Consider the following 25,272-nt stretch of genomic DNA (forward strand, 5'->3'; position numbering starts at 1 on the left):
AAAAGTCCTGGTCCTTTTAATCCGCGAGCAAGCCTATTTATAGCCAACCTGGCCATCTTGTGCAAAAAAAATTATTGGGAGAAAGTCTTGTTCAATCTCTGTTTTGTCAACACCTAGGCCCTAGATTCTTTAGATAAAATCTCGCGTTGTTTCAAAAAACCAATCAGACTACTTTCAGCGTGCCCTGAGCTGATATTTTTGTGCTGCATTATAATCTGCATTATATTTTGCTAGTTTTGTGGCAATTCTGTACCCTTCAATTTAAATAAGAAATTTTAATTAAATGTAATTATAATTTTGTTTTGTAGTATCCCCCAACGCAATTTCGTCATCACATGTAAAAAATATTAAAAATTTATGGGCTCTACAGAAAAAAGCAAATACGGATTCCACTTTGTTACGATTTTGAAATTTAGTAACTCTCCAACTCTCCCCTTGGCAACTACCTATATCTACCCAATTCTATGACTTGGAATTTTCCTAATCTCTATTAAAAGTTGTCTATAAATCTTTTTTTATATATTTGGTAAAATCTTTGTTAGTTTCCCAAGATATATAAAGACGCTGATGAACAATTGCTGGTATGAATGGCAATTAGAATTTAACTAAATAATAATATATATTCATTTGAATCTGTTCAAAATGTCGAACTGGATAGGTAAAATCATATTTACATCACCAAATACCTTAATAACCCTTAAAACAGTTAATTATTTATATCAAATACAAGACATCATGCATTATTAAGCAAAACTTCTTGATCAAAAATCTTGAGAGATTTGAGATTTTTCGAGATTTTTTGAAAAAATAAATAAAAAGATTTATAAAGAACTTTTCCATTTTTTTTATAAATCCAACTCTTTTTGTAAGCTTCATTCACACAATGATATTAAACAAAAGTTTAAATGTTTTAAACTGAAATTTATCATCATTTTAACAATCATTTAAAGCTTACCTTGCTTGTTAAAATAGTTTATTAAAATCGACTTGATATTTTAGTAGGATTTAAGAATTTAACTTTCTTTTTTGTAATTCACCCTTATAATTTAGATATGTATAAGCTGAAGTTTGTCTGTTTCGTGTTGGCTCACTCATCACAATTAATTCAGCTAATTTTTGGAATGTGACTTTAGTGGACTATATATTGTATTGTGATTGGGCTGCTCATTTTGACACCTTTTTGACACCTCTTTTATAGCAGTGTTATACAATATTTTTAGGTTTTTTAGGCCAAGATAGACATTTTCAGTATGCATTTGTTTAAGCTATTTTTAAAAAGATATAGAAAAAATAAAATAAGTTTATAAATGTTTAAGGATAAAGTTGACATTTTTTTTTTATTTTGAAATTTTTCATTTAAAATGGTAGTGTAGTACTAGTGTATTACTTTTTTCATATCTCAAAAGGTTAACTTTGCAACATAAGGTAATTATAGTTTAAAATGATTAAATCAAATCAATGATCCATATTTTAAAAACATTAGTTCAAGTTAATAACGCGTAAAATTGTCTTGGAATAAAAATATAAAAATAATAACCATGTTTATCAAAAGTATAGTTTTGAACAAAAAGAGTCTTTTTTAAAGTAATTTAGAAATGTTTCCCTTTGTGGTAACATTCAAACCAATGTGCTGAACAGAGACTAATATCACAACTGCAAACATCTATAACAACTCTGTTTTCTTTTGCCGGCTTTTTTACAAACAACACATCTTCGTGATGCATTAATTTTTTTCTCAGTCGTAGGAACATATGACAGAAAATGTTGCTTGACTAATCTACAAGGGTTGTTGTTAGTACTAAGTCTGCCTCCATTTCAATACATTCAGTGTCCTGATCATACCTTTCAATTAGTTCGCTAATCAAGTGGTGTTAGTGGACTGCATATTTTCCAATTAAGACTACTATTATTATTATTACTTTTTTGACCATTTTTTAATTGCTTTTGTTATATGGGATGGAATTCATTTGGTCTTAGTGATCAACACCGCCAATTGATTTATTATAAAAACCCTAACCAGTAAAACAACTTTATCATGTCTGCGTCACTTGACAATGATATCTTCATCTGATATGCAGGAAGTGAGCATTTACATGTCACACTTGTCTTTCCACTGCACATTACAATGTTAGTTGGACAGTATGCTACTTTCTTTAGTTATATAGTTCAGAAATTCATCAGTTGTCATCAGTTCAAAAATATTAATATATTCAAACTTTGTACAGCATATGATAGCTAGGTGTATCAAAAAATTGTCATTGCATGGTGCCTACAGACGCTGTTTTTTTGCCATTTGATTTTTTATAAATAATCAACAGTTCTTTCATGTTTTGCGAATTATTCTATGAAAAGAAGTTTTTTTAATCAATCCTTTGTATGACTTATTTTTTATTGGTTGTTGCAACAAAATAAACTATTAAGAAGGGATCAATGGCAAGTGACCTACAGTCCTTTTCAACATTTTTTCAAACTTAATTTGTATTTCTAATTCAAACCCTGATTGATTTAATAGATTCAAACTGCTCACCTCTGTCATTTATTTTTTTATCCCCCTTTTTAGTTAAAAAGATATTAAATTTACAAGAATGTACACTGGTTTTAACACCTATCTTGGTTATGAAGATAAATCTTTATTAGAAGTAAGAAAATCTTCATGTTTTCTTTATGAACTCAATCTAAAGCAAAGTAGCATTCCATGATCAAATCCAAAAGTTTTTAGGTAATCAGGAATTCCATAATTACATGCATGCAAAGTATAAAAAAGAAGGAGCATTGATATTTTTATTTAGTTTACTTAAAATATATGCAAAGTGCTGTATTTCTTTATTTTTATCATGATTTTGATGATGGTGAAGTATTTGAAATAACATTATTTTACAATAATTTGGAGATAATCTGTCAAAAATAAAACCCAAAGCATAAAAAACGACGTTGTAATGAAAAAAGGCTCCACCTTCCCTGTATCAAAAGTTGAAAACTAGTTTTACTTGTTGTCAAAAGAAAGATTTGTTGTAGCATATTGATAAGGTTCTAAATTTCTATACCTTATATTTCCATATTTTCAGCATCAAAACGAATTTGGTATTTTCTTGATTACTGTGTTTATTAGAGGATGGCATTTATTGAAACAAGGACATGAGTAGAAAAAAATTCTTTGATTAAAATAAGACGTAAAAATATGTAATGATTTTGTCCCTAAATTTTAATGCTATTGTCTTCTTGAGTGTCATTACTAGCTGTGGAAATTTCATCATCATTCATTATCATCATCATCATTCTTGGCTTAACGTCTGTTTTCCATGCTAGCATGGGTTGGACGGGGTATATTAATGACCTTCCAATCTGATCTAGACTGTGTTAGATCTAAACTCAACTTCCTCTGTATCAAGTCTATCCTTATAACCTCCTGCCAAGTCTTTCTCGGTCTGCCTCTGGGCTTTGCACCAGGAACTATCAAGTCTCTACACTTTCTTACCTTATGAAGACAGACAAACACATTTGAATTTTATAAATTGTTAGCTGTCTACTCAATGTTTTTTGTTGATGACTTTATCAACCAATTGGTTTTAAAACAGGTTAGTTGGTCCAGCTTTAGGAAATTGGACCAATGTTATAGTCACAAGTGCAATGCAATGACCTATTTCAATTATTTTAACCACAGTGTATGCATCAAATTAATTTTCATTTTCATTCTGTAGATTTATGTGTTTACAGTGTGGCATTATTTTTATATGTTCTTAGCATGAATTTGTTGTCTTGTCAAGCAAGAAGATAGATGGAAATTTCATACTGCATCATTTTATTTCACAATATCTGAAAAGTACGTAGATTACTATTTTGTTTTTCAATTCTACAGTTATTTGTTTTACTCCTTCTAAATTTTACAGACTTTTTGATGCAACAATATTTTCTTGTGTGTGCCTGAAAAATGTTAATTATGGCAGTGCAGTCAAATCTGCCCACCTGCCGAGTTACCGAGATTCATATTAAATGTAATGGTCTCAACGTCAAGGATTATGAATCTCTTCAAAATTCTACCCAGAAATGGTTTTGCTGTAAATGTAATAATGAAATTCTCCCCTTTGGCATAAAAGCTCCCCCTCTAGTCTACGAAGTCACTTTCTTCCCTTGAAATCAAAACATTTCTTACAAAGCTTAATACTCTTAAAATCAATGACATCCCTGAAATCATGGGTGGTGTCAACTGCAAATATTATGATCCAAATGAATTCACTGACCTTCAAGTTACTTCTCATAAATTCTCCCTTTTCCATATGAATATTGCATCTCTGTCAAAACATCTTGATGAATTGAAGGTTCTATTACAACAACTTGGGCATGACTTCAGTATTATTGGTATCACTGAAACTAAATTCCAGATTAATGTCCCTCCTATTAATTGTGATCTACCTGGTTACTCCTTCACACACACGCCTACTGAAGGTGAAAAAGGTGGTGCTCTGTTGTATGTTTCTAATCACTTGCAATTTATTGAACGTCTTGATCTTGATACACTTGCATACAAAAGCAGTGAACTTGAATCTAAATTCATTGAAATTATACAGGCTAAAGATAAAAACATGATTGTAGGATGCATTTATAGACACCCCTCAATGTCTGTTGATGAGTTCAACAACCAATTTTTAATGCCCCTTCTTGAGAAAGCGTCTTCTGAAAATAAGCCAATCTTTCTCCTTGGTGATTTTAATATTGACCTTCTAATGTCTGAATCGGTTAAAGAAGTTTCTGATTATATTAATATTACCTCCCAGTTTAATTTAATGCCTCATATAAATTTGCCCACAAGTGTCACTGAATCTACCAGCACAATTATAGATAATATTTATTTTAACTCTGCCAAGTGGGATACTTTGTCTGGTAATATTATTAATTCAATATCTGATCATTTCCCCCAGTTCTTGGTGTTAAAGATTTGTCTGCTGTCAATCCAGCTCATGTATCTAATGATATTTATGCTCGTAACTGGAAAAAATTCAGTCATGATGCCTTTCGCACTGAACTACAATATACGGATTGGGATGCTATACTTCAACCAAGCACAGATGATCCCAATGTATCGTTTGATAATTTTTACAACAGTTTCAACAGTCTTTTGGATAAATACGCTCCATTAAAAACGACATGTAATAAAAGTAGAAAAAAATCCAATCCTTGGATTACTAATGGTATCCTTACCTCTATTACTAAAAGAGACCTTCTTCATAAACGTTTTTTAAGAGAAAAAGATCCATATTTTAAGTCTCTCTTGTTAGAGCGTTTTAAAAAGTACCGCAATAAAATTGTAACTCTGTGTAGATTGAGCAAGAGTAATTTTTTCAATAAATATTTTAGTAATAACCAAAAAAATATTGGCAACATTTGGAAAGGTGTTAAAAATATAATTTCTGTTCGTTCTTCTGCTTCTGCTTCTCCAACCTGTATGAACATTGATAACTTACTTGTCACTGATCCAGTGACAATTGCTAGCTCTTTTAATAATTACTTTTCATCAATTGCTGACAATATAAGAATGGGCATCCCATTCACATCAAAACATTTCTCTTCCTTCTTAAAAGATTCTGTTCCTAATTCAATGTTTCTTTCACCAACTGATGATATTGAAGTTCTCCATTGTATTTCTTCCTTGGACCTTGGTAAATCTTTTGGGCCATTTAGCATTCCTGCCCAAATTTTTTCTACTGTTAAAACTGAATTATCCGTTCCACTCTCTAAACTTATAAATTTGTCTTTTACTTCAGGCATTTTTCCTTCTAATTTAAAAACTGCCAGGGTTATCCCTATTCATAAAAAAGGATCCAAATTAGAACTTACAAATTATCGACCTATATCCTTACTTTCAAACATTTATAAGATATTTGAAAAACTTATATATAAACGGGTGTATGGGTTTCTTGAAGCTAACAATGTCCTGTATAAGCACCAATTTGGTTTCAGAAAAAATTACTCAACCTGTCAATCACTAATGAATATCTCTCAAAAAATTATGGATGCTCTTGATAAAGGAAATTATGCATGTGGAGTGTTTATTGATCTCCAGAAGGCTTTTGATACTGTTGATCATGAAATTCTGCTTACAAAGCTTCATCATTATGGAATTCGAGGTAATGCTCTCTCTTTATTTAGGTCCTACTTAATAGGTCGTCAACAATTTGTGTCTTTAAATGGAGCTAGATCCGCAAATAATCTTACCAGACATGGTGTCCCTCAAGGCTCTGTTTTAGGACCATTTTTATTTTTAATTTATATAAACGACTTGAATTGTGCAATTAACTATTCTATGGTACACCACTTTGCTGATGATACAAACCTCCTGCATTTCAGTGACTCTGTGAAACAACTGGCCAAACAAATGAATTTAGACCCCAAGCTTCTCTGCAAGACAGAATACATTATATTTAAACATGCACATAAACCTCTTAATTATGATTTTAGGCTTCTCATCAATGGTAAAAGGCTTATGCCTAGTGATTCTATTAAATATCTTGGTGTTCTATTAGATTCTGATTTAAGCTGGAAGACTCAGATCAATAATACTGTTGCCAAGCTAAAGAGGGCTAAAGGAGCTTTAGCTAAACTTCGTCATTTTGTGCCTCAAAATGTCCTTATCCTAGTCTACTATGCCATTTTTCATTCGCACCTGCAATATTGTAATCAAATTTGGGGTCAACCAAATAGTCTTGATGTTAATCGTATTTCTGTTTTACAAAATTTTGCTATCAGACTAATGACTTTTGAATCTCGAAGAGCATCATCTAGTATCATCTATGGCAACCTGGAAATCCTCAAATTCAATGATATTGTCCAGTGTCAGAACATTCTGTTTTTGCATAAGCTCTTTCATGATAAAATGCCTGCCACTATCCAGAATACTTTTGCGGTTGACTTCAACCATGCCCAGAGCACTCGTGCAGAAAAGGGTGGGATGATCAATCTCCCTACTGTCAATACCGTTTGTTTTGGTAAAAATTCTATTAGATTTAACACCATTAAATCCTGGAATAAGATACAGACATCAATGACTAAAAAATTTGTTTCCATAGATTACTTTGGTCTGAAAAGTGATCTAAAGAAGTATTTTATTGCCTCTTATTAATTTGTAACAAATTTTCCCTTTGTTCTCACACGGTTCATTTATCTGGTGATTATATATGTTTGTGCCGTCTTGTGTGTCCTGTGCCGTCTATTGTACTCGTCCAAGGGTGGCCTTATCCTCGTCTTAGCTTCTGCTATTAGGTAAGGTCTCCCTTCAAAAATAGTTTGTTTGTTTTTTCTCTTCGTATTAAAATTTATTTAATTATTTGAACTGTACAGCTATTTTTGATTAATAAAATTATCTTATCTTATCTTATCTTACCTCTAAAATACAGTCACCTCTTTACCATGGTCACTATTGATGGATTTTTAGTACAATGCTACTGTATAAGGCAGCCTCAATGCACCATGTTTTCCCAACTAATGTTTGCATAAAGGTATTTAACCACCGTATTTAACTTTTTACAAACAATTTTAAATGATTGTGTTCATACTAAATTTAAATTTCCAAAGTTGATACACACTTATCATATGGAAATTGGTTGATTTACTGGTAGGAAAGTTATCTCAATGTACTGAAATAGATAGTGAACCTATTAACATCTTAGAACACTGACCTAATTGTTTTCGGACTTGTGCATTAAAGTCCTTAGCCTTTGTTGTCGTTGGCCGGAATGTTTTAAAATCAGAAGTTACGAGAGCTCTGTGATGTCAGGAAGACATAAACATGGGAGCCTGAAGATGCAATTATGACATCCTGTTGGCATTATGACATATTTACATTAACATACATTTGTAAGGTTAAAAATCGAGATAAAGCAGTTTAGTCTAAATTTAAATCAGTCTGAACGTGTGGGTGGATAACCCACATTTAACTTTTAATTTGTCATAAATGTGAAACATTCGTAGAATGTAGAAAGAAGGTATGATAGGATTTCAAAAAATTTTATTTTAGATGATGCACACATTGTATTGTTTGGATTTTCTCAAATTTTAACACATTACTCCAGTGCATGCCATAAACTAGTAAGTATCAACATCCCAAACGATAGAGGATACCGTAGAGAACATTTGTTTTCCGTAAATTATGTTTACAATTTGCATTATTTATCAGCTAAATCCAAACTTGCCTGGTTTTTGTTGTAGATTTCCTAAAGTTGTGGTTATACCTGTGCAATTTGTATAAGGAGTTGTTTCTTTTTCATAGAAAACACTAAAAATGTGTAATGTAAATATCTAATAGCTGTGTAGATACACATCCATGTCTTATTATAAATAATGCACATTAAACAGCGAAGATATGAAATATGAAATTATAGTTACAATTAAGCAATGTACTTCGCTATCGCGCATTGCTAAAATGGCCTATATTTTGTGAGTACTTCATCTTTATTAAGTTTGTCATTAGCATGATAAATATTCATTCAATGAAATGGTTTTTGTGAAATAATATGTGAAAGCGTTGTTTGAAAATTCAGAGAGAAAAACAATTCTTCAAACAGAGCAGTATGTTAAATCATGTGTTGAGGAGTGTTTATAATTTTAATTTTGCGTTTCTTGTGACAATATAAAACTTTAAACTAACAATTATCGATTGCTGAATCTATTTGTATTTTTTTCCTTTATTTGACTGCTTAACTTTGGAATTTAATATGTTGAGAGTTACAAAATAGTTTTGCTTCAGTAAGTTGTTTTGAACTTTTTATTGAGTGTTTCATGCCACCTCTTTCCAGGGAATTTTTATCATTTAAGCTACTCAATGGATTTTTTTCTGGATGAATAAATGAAGCAAACAAACACAACACTCTTTTGTTTTTTTTTTTGTTAAAATTAAACACCACCACTTCACTGTTATAAGAAGTTTTTCAATATTTTTTAATATTTTGCACTCCATATACTTGAGACTTACGAATTGCTTTATAAATCGGAAATAAGATGGTATATTTTATTCCTCTTTCCTAACCAATCTCATTCAAGATATTTTTTATGCTAATAATAAGCCATAATAAAATTTGCCTATAAAGCTTATTAAAGAGAGTCCTTATTATTTTAGGGTGTTAATATTTCAACGGCTCGTGATAATAACCAATTTGTTTATGTTGACATTCTGCAGCTGATGCAAGATGGATTTTTATGTGAAAATCCATCCAAAGATGTCATATTTTCTAATTTGAAGTAAGTTTTTAAATATTTCTGTATAACGTTGCCCAGTTCTTTTAATGCTGAATTGTATCTGACTGTTTCTTTTTTAAAGAGAAGTAAAGAGGGTGTTCATAACAAGAAGATATATATAGCATCTTACTCATCTTTACAAAATCTGTTTTACATTCTAAAAAAGCAGCATTTTCATAAGGTTTTTATTAACATCAAAAACAAATAATGCTAATTAAACTAATGAGTTAAGCTGAAAAAATTGTAAAGGAATCTTTTGATACCTCCGTAAAAGTTAGAAGTGGATTTATTACCATAATTTCAGATTGTAACCACCACAGCCTTTTTCATAAGATTTTTTAAGTAGTAAGTCCTTTAGTTTTAGGTTGGGCTGAACCTACTTGAAATCTAAATTTGCCCAAGCAATTTATTCAAATTAAAAACAAAATATTTAATAATCATTATCATCTGACTACAGTAAAAGAGCTTTTTCAGTTGGAAATTCAATGTTTACATCAATTTTTTGATATAAACTAGGTAGTAAAATAAACTTTTAAGTCTTAGGTATTTGTAGGCTGTGCCCGACTTAATAAAAGTTCATCCTTGACTTATCTCTGTAAGGCTGCTGAACTAAGACATGTGGCACAAGTTCCTTTTAATTTAAATGACATGCAGTAGACAAATAAAACAAAAAATTCTCAAATATTTTTCAAGCGTTTTGGTTAACTTGGCACAATTTCTAAAACACACTCTAAAAAGTCTCTGAAAATTTAGCAAAATCATGATCAAAAATTAGTCTTGGAAGTTACCATTTGTTCAATACTTATCAGTTTATATACTTTCATTTTTTAGTTCCTCGACCTTTTCATTAAAAAAAATCTACAAGATGATACAAGCCAAAATTCCTGCAGATAAGCCCACACTTGTTTTGATTGATGACATCAGCATATTGGTGAACATTGGAGTTACCGTACAAGCTGTTTGTGATTTCATACATTACTGTAAAGTACTTAGCATGCAAAAGGTATGCTGAATTTTTTTTTGTTTGTTGTTGTGGTTAAAAAGTTATTTAGTTTAATTTTATAAGTGCTGAAATTAAGGCTCGTTAGATTTCCGACGCATTTAAACATCTAATATATTTTGCAGTTCCATGGAAAGTTTTTGAGTAATATTTATGTTTAGAATGCAAGTTTTATCATCTCAACTCAGCATAATGAGGATGATGTGGAATACACAGCCATACTATCACAGTTGAAAAGTTATGCAACATTACAGATTCATGCTAAAGCCCTTGCAACTGGATACAGTCGAGATCTTTCTGGAGAGGTTCGATGGCGCTTCATTTTTCTCAACGTAAAATCGAAACAATAAAAATTGAAGGTCCTACTTGCTGTGATCTACTAAACAAGGCATTCCTTACAGATTTTCTGAACTAATTGGGACGAGTGCTAAAACTGCAAGGTTTTCTTGTCTCCATTTAGATCGTCGGATGTGACGACTTATACATTTTTCTACTTGTCAACTGGATTTGGTAACCTGTTGTTCTTAACTTATGCTTAATTCTCACAGCAAAGAAAGAATTACCCTTATCAAGATTCATTTTCAAATCTATATGTTTGAGACACTGTTAATTTTCTAATTTTTATTTCATATTTTTAACTTCTTTTCTTTAGTTGAACATTGTGAAACATTCTGAAAATTCACCCTCTGCGAGACGTCTTCATTTTAAGTTGTATGACAAAGATGCAAAGTTTTTTGCGCCAGGCATGTCATCAGCTGTTCTCTAACAGGTATGCAGTTATTTGGTTTTTTAATGTTGTTATGTGTATGTGTTAAGGTTAAAGAACCTTCCAATGTTTTTTTTTTTATTTTGTCATTTTATAAAGTCGCAATTTTGCAATCGTTTTTTCAAATACTGATGGAATTACTATTAAAAAAAATGATTTTTTAAAAAAAATAACAGGGAAATAAGAAGTAAACCATATGTTTTATTTAACGTCAACAGCAACATTTTTCATGTTACATATACCAGATATATAAGTTTCTTAAGGTGTGTGTCTGCCTTTTCCTTTGCTTTTAAATCCGTTATTGCCTTTGAACTTTCTATTGCCACTTCCATGTCCGTTCGATTTGATTTCACAATGCTTCCCTTCATATTGATTTGTGCATGAGCAGTGGTATTCACCAGTCATATCATGGCATGTACCACCATTTTGACATGGGTTTACTTCACAGTCATTAATGTCAGTGTGACAATGAGCTCCAGTAAAACCAGCCTGACATACACATTTATATGAATTAATTGAATCCATACAGTAACCATGACCACAGCTCACACCAAGACAGTCATCTAAAAACAGATACATGATTTCAACTTCAGAATATAATTGAAAGATAATATAGTAAGCATGGGTAAAGTAAAAAATGTTGAAGAAACAAATAAAACAATCAAAGATCATTTTTTTTTGTTGTCAATACAGCATACACTGTTGTTTCTGATACTGTAACTAAAAACGAACCTATGTTTACGTCACAAAGTCTTCCTCCAAATCCTGGATCACATTTGCATCTGAAACCAATAGAAGATTGCACGCAAATTGCATGTTCAGAGCATGGGAATGGCGAGCAGTAGTCAATACGTTTGTCGCATTGTTTTCCTGTCCAACCATTTTGACATGTGCATTTGAAGTCATTTGCTAAGTCTTGACATTTGCCACCATTTGTGCAGGGATTACTTGAGCAATCGTCAATATTTATCTACAAAAGAAAAAAAAAATGGCCCTTTATTTGTGAAGTATTTGTCGTATGAATATGAAATATGCATTGTTGTAATGTTTAGTGAAAAATAAATGTATACCTCACAAAGTTTTCCTTCGTAACCAGGATCGCATTTGCACCTGAAACCAACAGATGAAGAAATGCAAATTGAGTGTTCTGAACATGGAAATGGCGAGCAATGATTGATAATTTTTTCACAATGTCTCCCTGTCCAACCTGATCTGCACGTGCATTTAAAATCGTTAAGTAAATCTACACAGTCTCCGTTTTTGCATGGTGAACTCAAACATTTATTGATCTTTACCTTTAAAAAATGGATGAATTAACTAAATGTTTATATTTATGCTCTCATAGTTTAAAGATGCATTTTGCTGCAACAGCATTCTCATTTTTATTAATGTTTTTGTTACCGAACCATACCTTACAAAGTTTTCCTTCATACCCAGGATCACATTTGCACCTGAATCCGGCAGATGAAGAAATGCAAATTGAGTGTTCAGAACATGGAAATGGTGAACAATGGTCGATAATTTTGTCGCAATGTCTCCCTGTCCAACCAGTCCTGCAGGTGCATTGGAAATCGTTAAGTAACTCTTCACAGTCTCCGTTTTTGCATGGTGAACTCAAACATTTATTAATCCTTACCTTTAAAAAACAATCGATATTAAGAAATTAATATATGTATAATTTTTTATGGTTTAAACATTGTATTCTTGCTTTTACTATTTATTATTTTAATGTGGAGTGTAAAGGTGGTGCAAATGTTTCATATTGGTTATCAATAGTCAATTAAAAACTTACATCGCATGTTACTCCTGTATAACCAGGTATGCAAGTGCATATAAACCCGTGTACAAGATCAGTGCACAGCCCTTTGTTTTTACATGGTGATGACGCACAATCATTTATGCTTGTGTCGCATAGAGCACCAGTAAATCCAGGATGACACATGCATGCAAAATCATTTATTTTGTCGATACATGTCGCACCATTTAAACAAGGAGAACTGTTGCACTCGTTGATGTTGACATCACATGTTTGTCCAGTGAAACCCGGTAGGCAAGCACACTTGAATCCATTCACTAGGTCTGTACAAGGTGCTTTATTTTGACATGGACTTGGCTTACATTCGTCAATGTCTATTTCACAAAGCTTTCCAGTATAACCAGGTTGACATTTGCAGGAGAAATCATTTATTTTGTCCATACATGTTGCACCATTTAAACAAGGAGAACTGTTGCACTCGTTGATGTTGACATCACATGTTTGTCCAGTGAAACCCGGTAGGCAAGCACACTTGAATCCATTCACTAGGTCTGTACAAGGTGCTTTATTTTGACATGGACTTGGCTTACATTCGTCAATGTCTGTTTCACAAAGCTTTCCAGTATAACCAGGTTGACATTTACAGGAGAAATCATTTATTTTGTCCATACATGTCGCACCATTTAAACAAGGAGAACTGTTGCACTCGTTGATGTTGACATCACATGTTTGTCCAGTGAAACCCGGTAGGCAAGCACACTTGAATCCATTCACTAGGTCTGTACAAGGTGCTTTATTTTGACATGGACTTGGCTTACATTCGTCAATGTCTATTTCACAAAGCTTTCCAGTATAACCAGGTTGACATTTACAGGAGAAATCATTTATTTTGTCCATACATGTCGCACCATTTAAACAAGGAGAACTGTTGCACTCGTTGATGTTGACATCACATGTTTGTCCAGTGAAACCCGGTAGGCAAGCACACTTGAATCCATTCACTAGGTCTGTACAAGGTGCTTTATTTTGACATGGACTTGGCTTACATTCGTCAATGTCTGTTTCACAAAGCTTTCCAGTATAACCAGGTTGACATTTACAGGAGAAATCATTTATTTTGTCCATACATGTTGCACCATTTAAACAAGGAGAACTGTTGCACTCGTTGATGTTGACATCACATGTTTGTCCAGTGAAACCCGGTAGGCAAGCACACTTGAATCCATTCACTAGGTCTGTACAAGGTGCTTTATTTTGACATGGACTTGGCTTACATTCGTCAATGTCTGTTTCACAAAGCTTTCCAGTATAACCAGGTTGACATTTACAGGAGAAATCATTTATTTTGTCCATACATGTCGCACCATTTAAACAAGGAGAACCGCTGCATTCGTCAATGTTGATGTGGCAGTTTTTGCCTGTCCAGCCTGGTTGACATCGGCATTCATAGTCATTGTGCTTGTCAATGCATGTTGCTTGGTTTTTACATGGTGATGACAAACAGTCATCGATGCTAATATCACAGGTTTTGCCTTGCCATCCTGACTGACATATGCAGTCGAAATCGGCCAACTTGTCAACACATGTAGCTGAATTTTTGCACGGATTTGGCAAGCATTCGTTGATCTCTTTACAACCTAAAAGCAGATTACATATTTTATCAGTAACCCTCTCAATATGACATCTGCAAAAGGGGCCTAAGGTAGTTTGACTTCCCATTTCAATTAACGTCTCAATTCAACTTTTCTGATCGAAATTGGAATTTTTGTCAACGTTTGTTACGTGTTTGTTGCTGTAACAAAGCGGCACTTACTTCGCTCTGTAATAGTTGTCGGGCTATTGCATAAAGCATTGTCTTTCCAATAGGAGTATTTTGATAAGGATGTATTCTCGAATCCAATACATCTTCCCTTGTTCAGACTGCTCTTGTATCTGTAATACCATTCGAAATCAAAAGCGGAATCTTTGTGTGTGCAAACATAGGACTTGGAGTAACAATCGCCCCACTCCTCTTTCTCCTGCACTTCTTCACACAGCTGTTTCTTGTCTTTTTTGTTGTGCTTGATATGAATGTGGGGGTCGATCCCCCTATCGCGATGACATATATGAACGGTCTGAGGAGATTTATCGTACTTTCCAGATTTGGATTGACAAATCTTTTGACATTTATAGCCAGGATTCGAAATGCTTGTCGAGAATTTATAATCGTCAGGCCATTTTAGTGTAACTAAAAGGAGAAGGAAATGTTTGGCAGTTCAAACTGCAACGTCGTATTAATATTAACAAGAAGGATAAAATCTATATTATAATACCCGTGTACGTCTGTATGTCTGAAACGCACCAAATGCGGTAAATAAAGGAAGGGCGAACCCGTGGATTACATAAGCATACGGTAGACTCGAAAAACTAAAAAAAATACTCAATGAGTTGTTGGGTTTGAGGGAAAACCTGCAATTCTCCTTGAATATCTTTCAAATGAAAATAATTTTTTAAGTAGCGGTTTTTACACTAGTGGTTGTTATAGCGGTAACATTCCAATTTTCTTGGAGCCATATGGTGGTTATATCATATACTTGTGTTAGTACTACTTGAAAAATACCCTGCTAACTTGTGTTCAAATTAACCATAATTCAAACCGTGAGTGTACACGAAAACTAAAAGCTACTATTTCTTGTATGAATTGACCGATTTGCAAAAAAATTATTTGCGACTTTCCGTATTTGGCTTTGCTCTTGAAAATAATAATATTCTACCTTCTTGCATCTTGTATCCAATATTACAGCGACATTTCCCATCAACTGAACTGCATTCCGAATTGGCTCCACACTTAGGTCCTTTGCATTGTCGCATTTCTTTTAATTTCGGACACTTGTGTCCAGTCACTTGTATCTTGCGTGTACGTACTTGCTGTCCATAGTTGGAACAAAATGGCTTACATGTTGTCCAAGATGACCAGGCTTGAACGGAGAAATAAACAAGTCACTTACCACTGAAACATTCAAAACGAAGACTGTTGATAAAAAGTCTAGAGGACTTGCCCAGTGATTATATTAGTTCATATTTTATACTAAATCTAATTTGAAACGTACCAGGAGGTTCCTGCAATATGATACATGGCGTGTGTAAAAAAAAGGAAAATAAATGATCCCAAAAACTTGATATAAAATTATGATATTGTAAGTAAAGATGCGGCTTAATAAAGCAATAATTGTGGTCACGCTGTGAAGCTGACGTTTCATGTTTACACAAAATTATATTGCCCATTGACATATGGTCAACTTTTGATGCTTTGTATGCTTATGTGAATACTTCTAGTTTTTATAATACAAGAAACACAATTACCTGTGACGATACAATGTTTTGTTTTGCGGTGACTTCCAGAGGACGTAGATCGTTTAAAAGCCCATCCACAATTCACTTCACGCGCAATATAAAAAAATACAAAAAATAAAAAGTAAACGCTAAATTTCTTCATTTCTATAAACCTTGGGCAGGGCGTTTCCTGATAATGTAGTTCTGTCTATTTTGCGCGAGCGGAAATTCAATCTTTATTGATAGGTTCAATCTTGATAGCTGGTCTTTTTTAAGTTGTGATATGTTTTTCAATAATATTTCTTGCTTGGTCTTGAAGAAGTTAGAGACGAAGCAGATTACTTTTCTCTTAACGACAAACTTGTTTGTTATGTGTTTGACATAACAAGCAGTTTGACATAACAAGCTGTCTCTTTTTTTTACTATTTGTTTGTCAACAGGTGTTAAAATAAAGCTTTATGCATGAATCAATACCATTTTTTCTGCATAGTTACCAGCGCCCTGGCGACTGTTTGATTAAACCTACAGACGGCGTGGTATGCTAACCGTTGTTGTATTGTTAAGTTATTCGTAGGTTTGTCATAACAAGTTGATGCGAGGGTGAAAATTAATTCGTTGTAAGGCTCATTTTATTCGTTCTTAATATCTTGTTCTTAATATCTCTTGTACGAATTTTTCTTGAAGCATTTTAAAATACAAAAACATTTTGATTATTTTATAAATTAAAGCTTTTGTATACGCCTTTTGCGGACAGCCATATTTGTTTTTCACCGCACACCGCAAGTGAAGCAAGTTGGACTTTGAACCCCTCGTTCTCGGTAGCAAAGCCCATAAAAAGTGCTAAAATGTAGAGACTTTTTTGAGAGATTTACAGTTTACCTTGGATTGTTTTTATATCTCACCACTTTATTTCAGGCCTTTCAGGTCCTGTTTTGCAGCAAAAATTTATAAAGTTCCAAAACTGGGTCAGGAATTGTTGCTTCGCTGTAAATCTGGAATATCGAGGTTTCTGATATCTTGTTAGAATCATTCTGTTGTGATTGCAACAACCTTAGGCTTTTATTTTTCACGGCTCTCATTAAGTGCTGTTGCGTATTTTTGAAAGATTAAATAGGCTATTGAAGCCAAAGTATAACATTACTTTTTAAAAGTAAAATAGCATGAAAATATGTATATAAATTGGGCTCGAAGGTCAAAAAGGTTAGTTCTAACCATGAGGTTGTGGCAACGTGTGACAGCACAGATTTTCCTTGCAACGTAAAAGTGGATTGCATTCAGGGGCTTATATTACTACTAGGATGTAGTGAATTGTGTGGTCACAAGTTCCTATTACCAGCTAGGTCAACTCATGTCATGAGGAAAACTGAATACACCACGCAAAACATTTACATATTTGTTGTGAAATTTGGAGAATTAAAAGTATGCCTTGATGGTTATTCTTCTTTCTTCATAAAGTGCTCAGTGTTGTTTCAACATGCAGTTCTAATCTTCAGTAGTACTACTAATAATAGTAGTACTGTGGCGGCATAAAACTATTAGTTTAGGAAATACAAACGATTGTTTTCTTTACTTGAGAATTAAATATATATAATGTTTAAGATTTAATATTATATTATGATCATTGTAACAAAAAGTAGTAAAGAAATTATGAAATTCAGAAAAAAAATGTGAAATGCAAAATAGTGACATTAAATAACCTATATAATTTTTTTGTGTTAGAGGGTATAAATTTTACCCCTTTTTTCTGTCAAGCTCAAAAAAAAGCGAATTACAATTTCTGATATATCGATACATTTACTGCATAGAGAGCAAACAATTGATTGTAGAAAACAAACTGAGATTTTCATCTAACTGCTAAAAGGATTTTGGTAGATTGAAAACCGCAAACACCACACGTAATGGTCACAGTAAAAGAAAAGTTAGTAGATAGGATGTTGAGGTACGTTTTACAAAAGAAAGCAATTATGCGATGCCATACATATGTCGGTATTGACACGGCTTTCTATAGAAGGTGCAGAATAATATTATATGTAGACTATTCAATAAAACGAATTAGCTCCCTAGGTAATTAAAAATTATTTAGCTCCTAGGTAATTAAAAATATAAAAATATTTAGAAATGTATTAAGAATTTTTATTGTTTATATACGCTTGTATAATTTGAAATCATGTGTACATCCTATCTATATACTCTAATTTTTTTTCTTTTATTCCATTATATTATTTACTCCTAACAGCGGATGCCAACAGTAAAACCATTGTCCAGGATTATTTAAAACAATACTCCAGTGATCATATGACAATTTTCTGGCTTTTTCTTCAAAAACACTATCTTCAATAATGTTTGAAATGCTACCGCTTCTGAAGAGTTTCCTGGAGAACGTTTTTTTGCGTGGAGGTTTGTTTCTGTTCCGCTCGATGATGTCAGACATCGAATGAGATCGACGTAATTTCGTATGCTGCGTGTCGTTTTCCGTAGGGTTTTCGGAGAAAGTTTCGAGAGGTCGTAATTTGTAGTTTTTATGCGAGTAAATCACACTGTTGTCCACACTTATTGTTCTTCGCTTTGAAAGTTTTGTTTCCGATATCGAAGAGTCTGTTTCAGACTCGGTTATGTTGATATTTTCTATTTCAATATACTTGTCCTGTCTTTCGATTTCTTCCGCGGAAGGAAGAATCTCGAATGTGTCATCTTCAGCATCATCATCATCATTGTTTTGCTGGTTGGCGTCTTTTAGAATGTCGCGATAGTAACTATTTCTGAACGTTATATTTTCTACGTCGTCGTCAAATGGAGTATCGACAACGTTATTACTGTCGTTATTATTACTGTCTGTGGAAACATATTGACTGAATTGTGGTTGGATATCTCCCTTAAATTCTACACTGTGTTGTTGGTTTTCTCCATCATTTGCTACAGTTTGCTTCGTATCTCCATTATTTTCGGTGATGTCTGTCTTTGTAAGTGACATAACTGACACACTTGGGTCACGTATATCGGCGACACTATTATTAGCCTGGTTTTGCGTTTGTTTCTATAAAAATAAAGTTGTTGTTTCATTGTGTAGCTAAACTTCGGTTTTAACAGATTCAGAATATTTTTAATTACTTTTTTTAAAAAATATTTTTTCATTTTTTTTTTATTTTTTTTTTATCTTCAATAACAAAAGATTCCCGGCCAAATTTTCAATAAAGCACTATTTTACCCGATTTCTTTTCGACATTACGTCTTTTTATCAGCGTAATGTTTATAAGCATATTCAAGCATATGCTAAGCCTTGTAAATGCTTTTTTGATATGTGTTCATTTTTGTATTGATTTTAATTAGACACAGGTTTTTCTTTTTCCTTGTACACAATAAAACTTAATTAAAATCGACCACTATACTATTTGAGCCTCCTGTAATTACACATTTAGTTTTGTTGATATTCTTTAAAATTATTTATCTATCGATCATTATAACTTATAAAGAAAATTTAAGTTTTAAGTTTTTCTGCAATAAGCATAACGTAAACATACTCCAAACCTGGTTGTGCATTTCGCATAAGAATATCCAAACTTGGTTTTGAATTTTCAATTATAAACTAAACTAAATCTTTAATTAAAGATCTTTCAATGGAGACGCTCGTTTGCATTTTATCTCTGATGGTCTGCCTTATAGTTATTCTACTCATCAATATCAAAATTTTCTGTACAGTAAATTACCTCTATCAAGCCATCGTACATTAAAATCTGATGCTGTTTTAAACTGACATAACCAAGTACTTCTTTCGAACGTTTTAATAACCGTTTCGAATGTTTGATTTGAATGTCTAACCTCGAACGATGTAAGGTGGCCATACTGACATCCGGTATCACTAAAAACTCATTCCAGTTGGGATTCAATGTTTTGGGGTGTGCTTTTGTTTTTACTGGTAACGTGTTTTTATCGCTGTGTATTGTACTAAAAATAAAGAAAATCATGCAGAATTATTTAAAAAACAAAACAAAAAACCTGAGGCCATAGTAGTAGTAAAAATACATAATTTTTTCGAGTAATGATACCTAAAGGTTAAAAAAGTTTTCTAAATGAATGATGCATGCGAAATCTGAAGTAAATACTGACAAAGAGTTTATAATCACCTTTAACAATTTATAGTAGCTTGCCTCCACCTTAGTTTTACAAGTAGTCAGGAATCTGGGCTATATGGTCAATAGATTTTCAGTTACTCGGTACAACGACTTTGTTACAAAAAATAAGTATATTTTGAAAGAAGTTACTGTTTTTTACTAATATCTTATACTTAACTTAATCTTGCGGTCAATATCCAAAGTGTAGCATACACATGAATATTTTGAGGGAAACTGGTCAGCATGGAGTGGTGAAACCAAAACTCTCTCTTTAACCAGTAAACGGTTGCTACTACTATAAAAACCTACCATTTAACTTTCGGTTCAGCGTAACTCCCATTTCTTCGACAAGGTAACCTCTTGGCGTTCTGCACATGTATATGCACGCAACCTTCAGTGACAGGTGTCTGTGATTTTCTGCTGTTCTTGTGTGAGTTATTCTCGTTGTTACTGAACATTAGTCCCAGAAACAACAAACTACGTCCAAGCGTGAAATCTGGTCGCTAAATACAATTCATGGGAAAACAGACAGTAGTTAAATATTTTCATCAACATATTTTTTTACATTAGGGCTACAGGAGAAGTGATCAGTATCGGTAAAAGAGAGAGAGGGAGGCTTCTTTTAAGTCAATCTTTTAGGTCCATGTTTTAACGCTTATGAAAGCTAACACGTGTAACATCTTAACGCGACCACAATAGGTCGTGTATATGTACTCATTTTGCGATTTAACTTCGCAATGTTTGAAGACAGCTATCTTAATTTAACCCATGCAGGCAAATGCTGGGTTGAAGTGGGAGGACCCCCATGTCTTGTTCCGTGGTAGTGGTAGTCCTACGTGATAGGAGGGCACTGTTACGTACTCGAAATTAAAAGAAGGGGGAGGAGCTTTTCCAACGGTGGTTAAGTAACTCACTTCAAGACAGCTGCAAATTTGAGGATTTTATTCGAAATTTGAAAGAATCCTTCTACATCAAAGGGTTAATTGCATTTTACTCTACCGCATTCGCCATGCTTTTCTTGAATTAGGATGACTTTGCCAATTTGCTAATATTTTTAAAAATTTCGACAAAATGAAACCTACGCCCGAAACTTTAACCGCTGTTTTAAAAATTGTTTTTTAAAATATATTTCAAGAAGAATTTTCACTATTCACAAGACATCACACAATATTATAGTCAACGAAAACACATCGTCCCAATCGCCATATTGTTTTTCTTTCTCTTCCGGTTTTTTTAATCTCCACTTCATATGGTATTGAAGGAGGGCTTGTAGCATTGTTTAAAAGTAGAAACTACATGTATATGCTGTAAACTTTGATTTTCTTATGTCATTTAGTAGAATTTTTTTATAAACTTAATTGAAACGTCCAAAGTTCATCCGAAAACAAAGTCAAAAACGTCCGAAAACTTATGTAAGATTAAAATAACAATATGTTTGACATCCTTTATTGCTCTTAATTTTTAGCCAAAGCGGAATCTCACCTGCAGTCGTATTTGAACATCGAATGGACAATCGAAGTCCTCCTTTGATAATGGCTGTGTCATAATTCGAGTGATTTGCCCTTCGTCCTCGCCAATGAGATTCACTGCTATCATTAGCGTTTGCGAGCCACTGAGGCTTTTCATTGAGACGAAAGTTCCAGCTAAGAAAAGTATTGAAAAACTGATGCAGTTACTAATCTGTTGCATTGTACTTTAATAGAATAAAAATATCGAAATGTAACATTTGTGCATTGTCAGGGAGGAAGAATAAATTAATTTTACATCAGGTTGATTTACGATATTTTCCTGCGAAAATTTAGATTGAACAGAGTAGAACAAGCTAAAACAACCTAGAGCAGAGTAGACCAACCTAGAATAGTCTAGAGCGAGTTGGAACAACCTAAAAACAATTTCGAACAACCAAAAAGCTGGAATTGCGTAGAACAGAGTAGACGAATGTGGAACAGTCTAGAACAAGCTGGAATAAAAATTTGCGGTGTCTCAGGTTATTTGTTCTGTACTTTTCTAGGGTGTTACTCTATCTAGCACGACTTCAAAAAGCACAATTTTTGCTACTTCTATTACCACTTTAAATAAATTCCCTTCCATTGAAGGAGTTGGCTTGCGCTTTTCTTTTTGCATAGAGGAATTTCTCATCACAACTATTCAGCACTGAAGAGAGAGGTATTTCTGATCATAAATGATCATTGTTAAAATGGCATGTTTTGTTAAAAGGTAAAAATTCAAGCGAATTATTTAGATCGATTCGGAAAGAAGTCTCTCACGAGTGACTTGGTTGCAAATTTTTTTGACATTAGTTAATTAGTTTATAAATTTACCCTCAACATACCAGAATAGTAGGGTTCCCATTTCATTCCAGTATCTCCAGATACACACACTGCCACTTGGCCACCAACTTTTTCTTCAAATGGCATTTTCATGTTTACCTTGTCTAACACAAGCCCTGTTGTTGTGAAATCAAATTTCCAACAAACTCTAGCATTTTGCGCATGGTTTGTTCGTTCCAGATATGCCTAGGAAAAAATATTAGTAATTAGCTTGGTTTCCAATAAATTCAATACTCAGCCCAGGGTTTTTTTCTCTATTGTGCTCTGTTATAAAAAAAGAGACAAACAGGCCCTGGGAATAAGGTTGACTGTTAAAATAGAAAAAAGGTTTTGCATAGCATTTGCGTTGCTTTGTTGCGGAGCATGCGTACTTCCAAGTCAGTCATAATGGTGTTGTCTGTTGCACAACAATTTTGCGTTATTAGAACTGTAAACGACAAATATTACAAAAAACTTTAGGGAACCTCAACACCAGACCCTTTCCTTTCTAACAATTTTGCGACGTTTAATTTTTAACGGTATTACCTCGTCGCACGTGCTATCGATCACTCGGTGTATATTTTCATAGGAGTACACTACTGAGTTCCAACCACATGCATATGCTTTCTTCTGTGTGGAGAACGTTTCTATGCCTCCCATGTAATATTCGTTTCTGCATGTATTATAGCGAAGTCTAAACCTAAAAGATAAAGTTAGTAGACAGAATTTTTCTTGCTTTTTTGACGGTAAATGTTGTAAAAAAGCGATAATATTCTTGTCCATAACTTTCGATAAGCTTAAAAGGAACAAAATAGCGGTTAGAAGTTTTTGCTTATGTCAGCACTTTTTTGTGACGTCATGGGGTGCTTAAAATTTGTCCAAAATACCACTATCTGCTTAAAATTTAACACTAGTAGTTCTAGAGCGAATTTTCACACTTTGTTTAAATTTTATTTGGCCTTTCTGATTTTTACATAATTCACATGTAAAAACTACAAAAATTGCACAAGAATCACGTGTTTAAAATTTACAGAATGGTTGTGTTACAAGTTTAAAGTTATAACAAAAGTTTTTGTATTTACCCATTTATAAGGATTTCATAGAGATTTTAGGGGTAGTTTCGAGCAGAAAGCGGCGTAAGAAACAAAGAGCGTTCTTCTAATGAAGCCCCTGCCATATACAATATTTCTCTTCGTATGATACTTTAAATTCTCGTCTTCAGAATACAAACAGTTAAAACAAAGTCATTTGACACACAGGATAATATTTTCGGAATATTTGAGCAAATCGTGACAAACAAGAAACAAATATGTATGATTTAAACCACTCTGTTTACATTTATGTCTTTTAAAAGTTCTCTGTGACGTACAAGATCTGCGCTCCTCCTAAATTTCCGTAACATATGTTTACCAAAATGCCCACTCACCCATCCAAAATACCCACACACTCGTAGTAGAAAATCAATAGTCATGGAGTAACATTATCGTCCCCAAAGTTCTTTAAGAGGACGAGAATGAAGCGATGGGAGATGCAGCGAAAAGTTATATGCTCACCTTCCAGACATGACTTGATCTCTACCCGGAATGAACACGAATTCATCAGTTTTGCCTACCTAAAGTTTAAAATTAAATATTTTTTTCAAGAAGATTAATTTAAAATGTAACCTTCTTTCTGCTAAAAAATTATAACTGTTTAGCAAAAGAATTGTTCCGTCATAATATGCGATAAGTCAAATATAAAGTTAAGGGCCGTCGACAAACGACAAATAAGACGTTAAGGGGAGAAGGGAGTTGGGTCGAGGTGGGAGTAAAACAGCTTATTGTAAAAATAATGGAGACAATAATAATAGAGGTAAAAGCTAACTTCGTCGTATTATTTTCATTGCATCAGAGGGAGAACAGAGACAGAATTATAAAAAACCATATAATAACAAATAGCATAACAGAATGGGCTTTATAACAGACCTGCGCTTTTAAAAAAAAACAGTCTTTATGCGTGGCAAATATAATACTTGTGAAGGAAAACTTCATATAAAGGTTCATGTAAGAACTTAATATCATATTCGGCAGTTATATGGACTTTTCATAAAGAGACGAAACCTAATTGTCGATAACCTTTTTTAGGGGATTTCGTTTCAAAAAGAAAGATATTTTTGTAAGGCTGCAAAAGCCAACACGGGCGACCTTAAGCAAGATACCATAATGCAATGCTTTGAAATGAATTATGGATCTGCGATAAACAAAAAAACTTACCACGCTAGATGCTGTTTGATTCTCACTGCTCTTCATTTTCGCAAACAACTATAAGATAGCGCACAGAAAGGATTATCAGAAAATTTGAAATATTCATATTTTCTACAGTCTATTTTAAGTAAGCCTCATCATTTACTCTCCTGCCTTGACGTTCTTGCAGGATAAATCCGAAATAATCTTATTTCCGCTAATGCTATTTATTATTGATAAAACGGTGGAGAGAGTGACAACTATTCGATTCACGCGTGAATAAGTTTTACAGTTTTGTTTTCAGCGGGAAACCTCACTTTGAATCATTTATGTAAAACATTTCAAAATAGCAGGATGATATGTTATGTTTAATTCAACTTCGATTCAATTAGAAATCAAGATTTATTTTGCGAGTTTTACACACATATAAACAGTTCGAATTGTCTCTAAGCAACATACAAAAAATGTTCAACTACCATAAACACGGGTTTATTCGCATATTCAGTTTTTTCGCTGGGATAAATCTGGGAGGAGACAAGTGTGCCTTCTTGCGCAATTTATTAAAACTTGGCA

At 33.2% G+C, this 25,272-nt stretch overlaps 3 protein-coding genes across 5 annotated transcripts; 1 reads left to right on the top strand and 2 right to left on the bottom strand.

Moving 5' to 3' along the window:
- Nucleotides 1-999: 999 nt before the first annotated feature.
- LOC130621161 (elongator complex protein 6-like) lies at nucleotides 1,000-21,942 on the top strand. 2 transcript variants are annotated; one of them, XR_008980806.1, is made up of 9 exons: nucleotides 1,000-2,639; nucleotides 3,742-3,820; nucleotides 8,009-8,079; nucleotides 9,107-9,228; nucleotides 10,057-10,228; nucleotides 10,387-10,530; nucleotides 10,686-10,735; nucleotides 10,878-10,994; nucleotides 21,634-21,942. XR_008980806.1 is itself a non-coding variant. In XM_057436476.1 (8 exons), exons 1-7 carry the CDS (start codon nucleotides 2,586-2,588, stop codon nucleotides 10,989-10,991), a joined length of 756 nt encoding a protein of 251 aa, XP_057292459.1. In that variant the 5' UTR covers nucleotides 1,033-2,585; the 3' UTR covers nucleotides 10,992-10,994; nucleotides 21,634-21,942. The 2 variants fall into 2 exon arrangements, 1 of the variants encoding a protein (XP_057292459.1); XM_057436476.1 differs by lacking the exon at nucleotides 10,686-10,735 and having other exon boundaries at nucleotides 1,033-2,639.
- Nucleotides 11,173-16,435, bottom strand: LOC130621159 (neurogenic locus Notch protein-like). 2 transcript variants are annotated; one of them, XM_057436474.1, is made up of 9 exons: nucleotides 16,363-16,410; nucleotides 16,090-16,272; nucleotides 15,501-15,704; nucleotides 14,561-14,974; nucleotides 12,784-14,384; nucleotides 12,403-12,627; nucleotides 12,062-12,286; nucleotides 11,724-11,961; nucleotides 11,173-11,554 (listed from the first exon to the last, which is right to left on the bottom strand). In XM_057436474.1, the coding sequence occupies exons 2-9, from the start codon at nucleotides 16,220-16,222 to the stop codon at nucleotides 11,250-11,252; spliced, it is 3,345 nt and encodes a 1,114-aa protein (XP_057292457.1). In that variant the 5' UTR covers nucleotides 16,223-16,272; nucleotides 16,363-16,410; the 3' UTR covers nucleotides 11,173-11,249. The 2 variants fall into 2 exon arrangements, with proteins under 2 accessions (XP_057292457.1, XP_057292456.1); XM_057436473.1 differs by having other exon boundaries at nucleotides 16,090-16,435.
- Nucleotides 17,729-25,045, bottom strand: LOC130621160 (uncharacterized). Its single transcript, XM_057436475.1, has 8 exons — nucleotides 24,730-25,045; nucleotides 24,031-24,089; nucleotides 23,024-23,177; nucleotides 22,501-22,684; nucleotides 21,651-21,811; nucleotides 20,478-20,671; nucleotides 19,764-20,001; nucleotides 17,729-19,093 (listed from the first exon to the last, which is right to left on the bottom strand). Exons 1-8 carry the CDS (start codon nucleotides 24,763-24,765, stop codon nucleotides 18,266-18,268), a joined length of 1,854 nt encoding a protein of 617 aa, XP_057292458.1. The 5' UTR covers nucleotides 24,766-25,045; the 3' UTR covers nucleotides 17,729-18,265.
- Nucleotides 25,046-25,272: the final 227 nt, after the last annotated feature.

The sequence above is a fragment of the Hydractinia symbiolongicarpus genome, chromosome 12, assembly GCF_029227915.1.
Source record: "Hydractinia symbiolongicarpus strain clone_291-10 chromosome 12, HSymV2.1, whole genome shotgun sequence".
Lineage (NCBI taxonomy): Eukaryota > Metazoa > Cnidaria > Hydrozoa > Anthoathecata > Hydractiniidae > Hydractinia > Hydractinia symbiolongicarpus.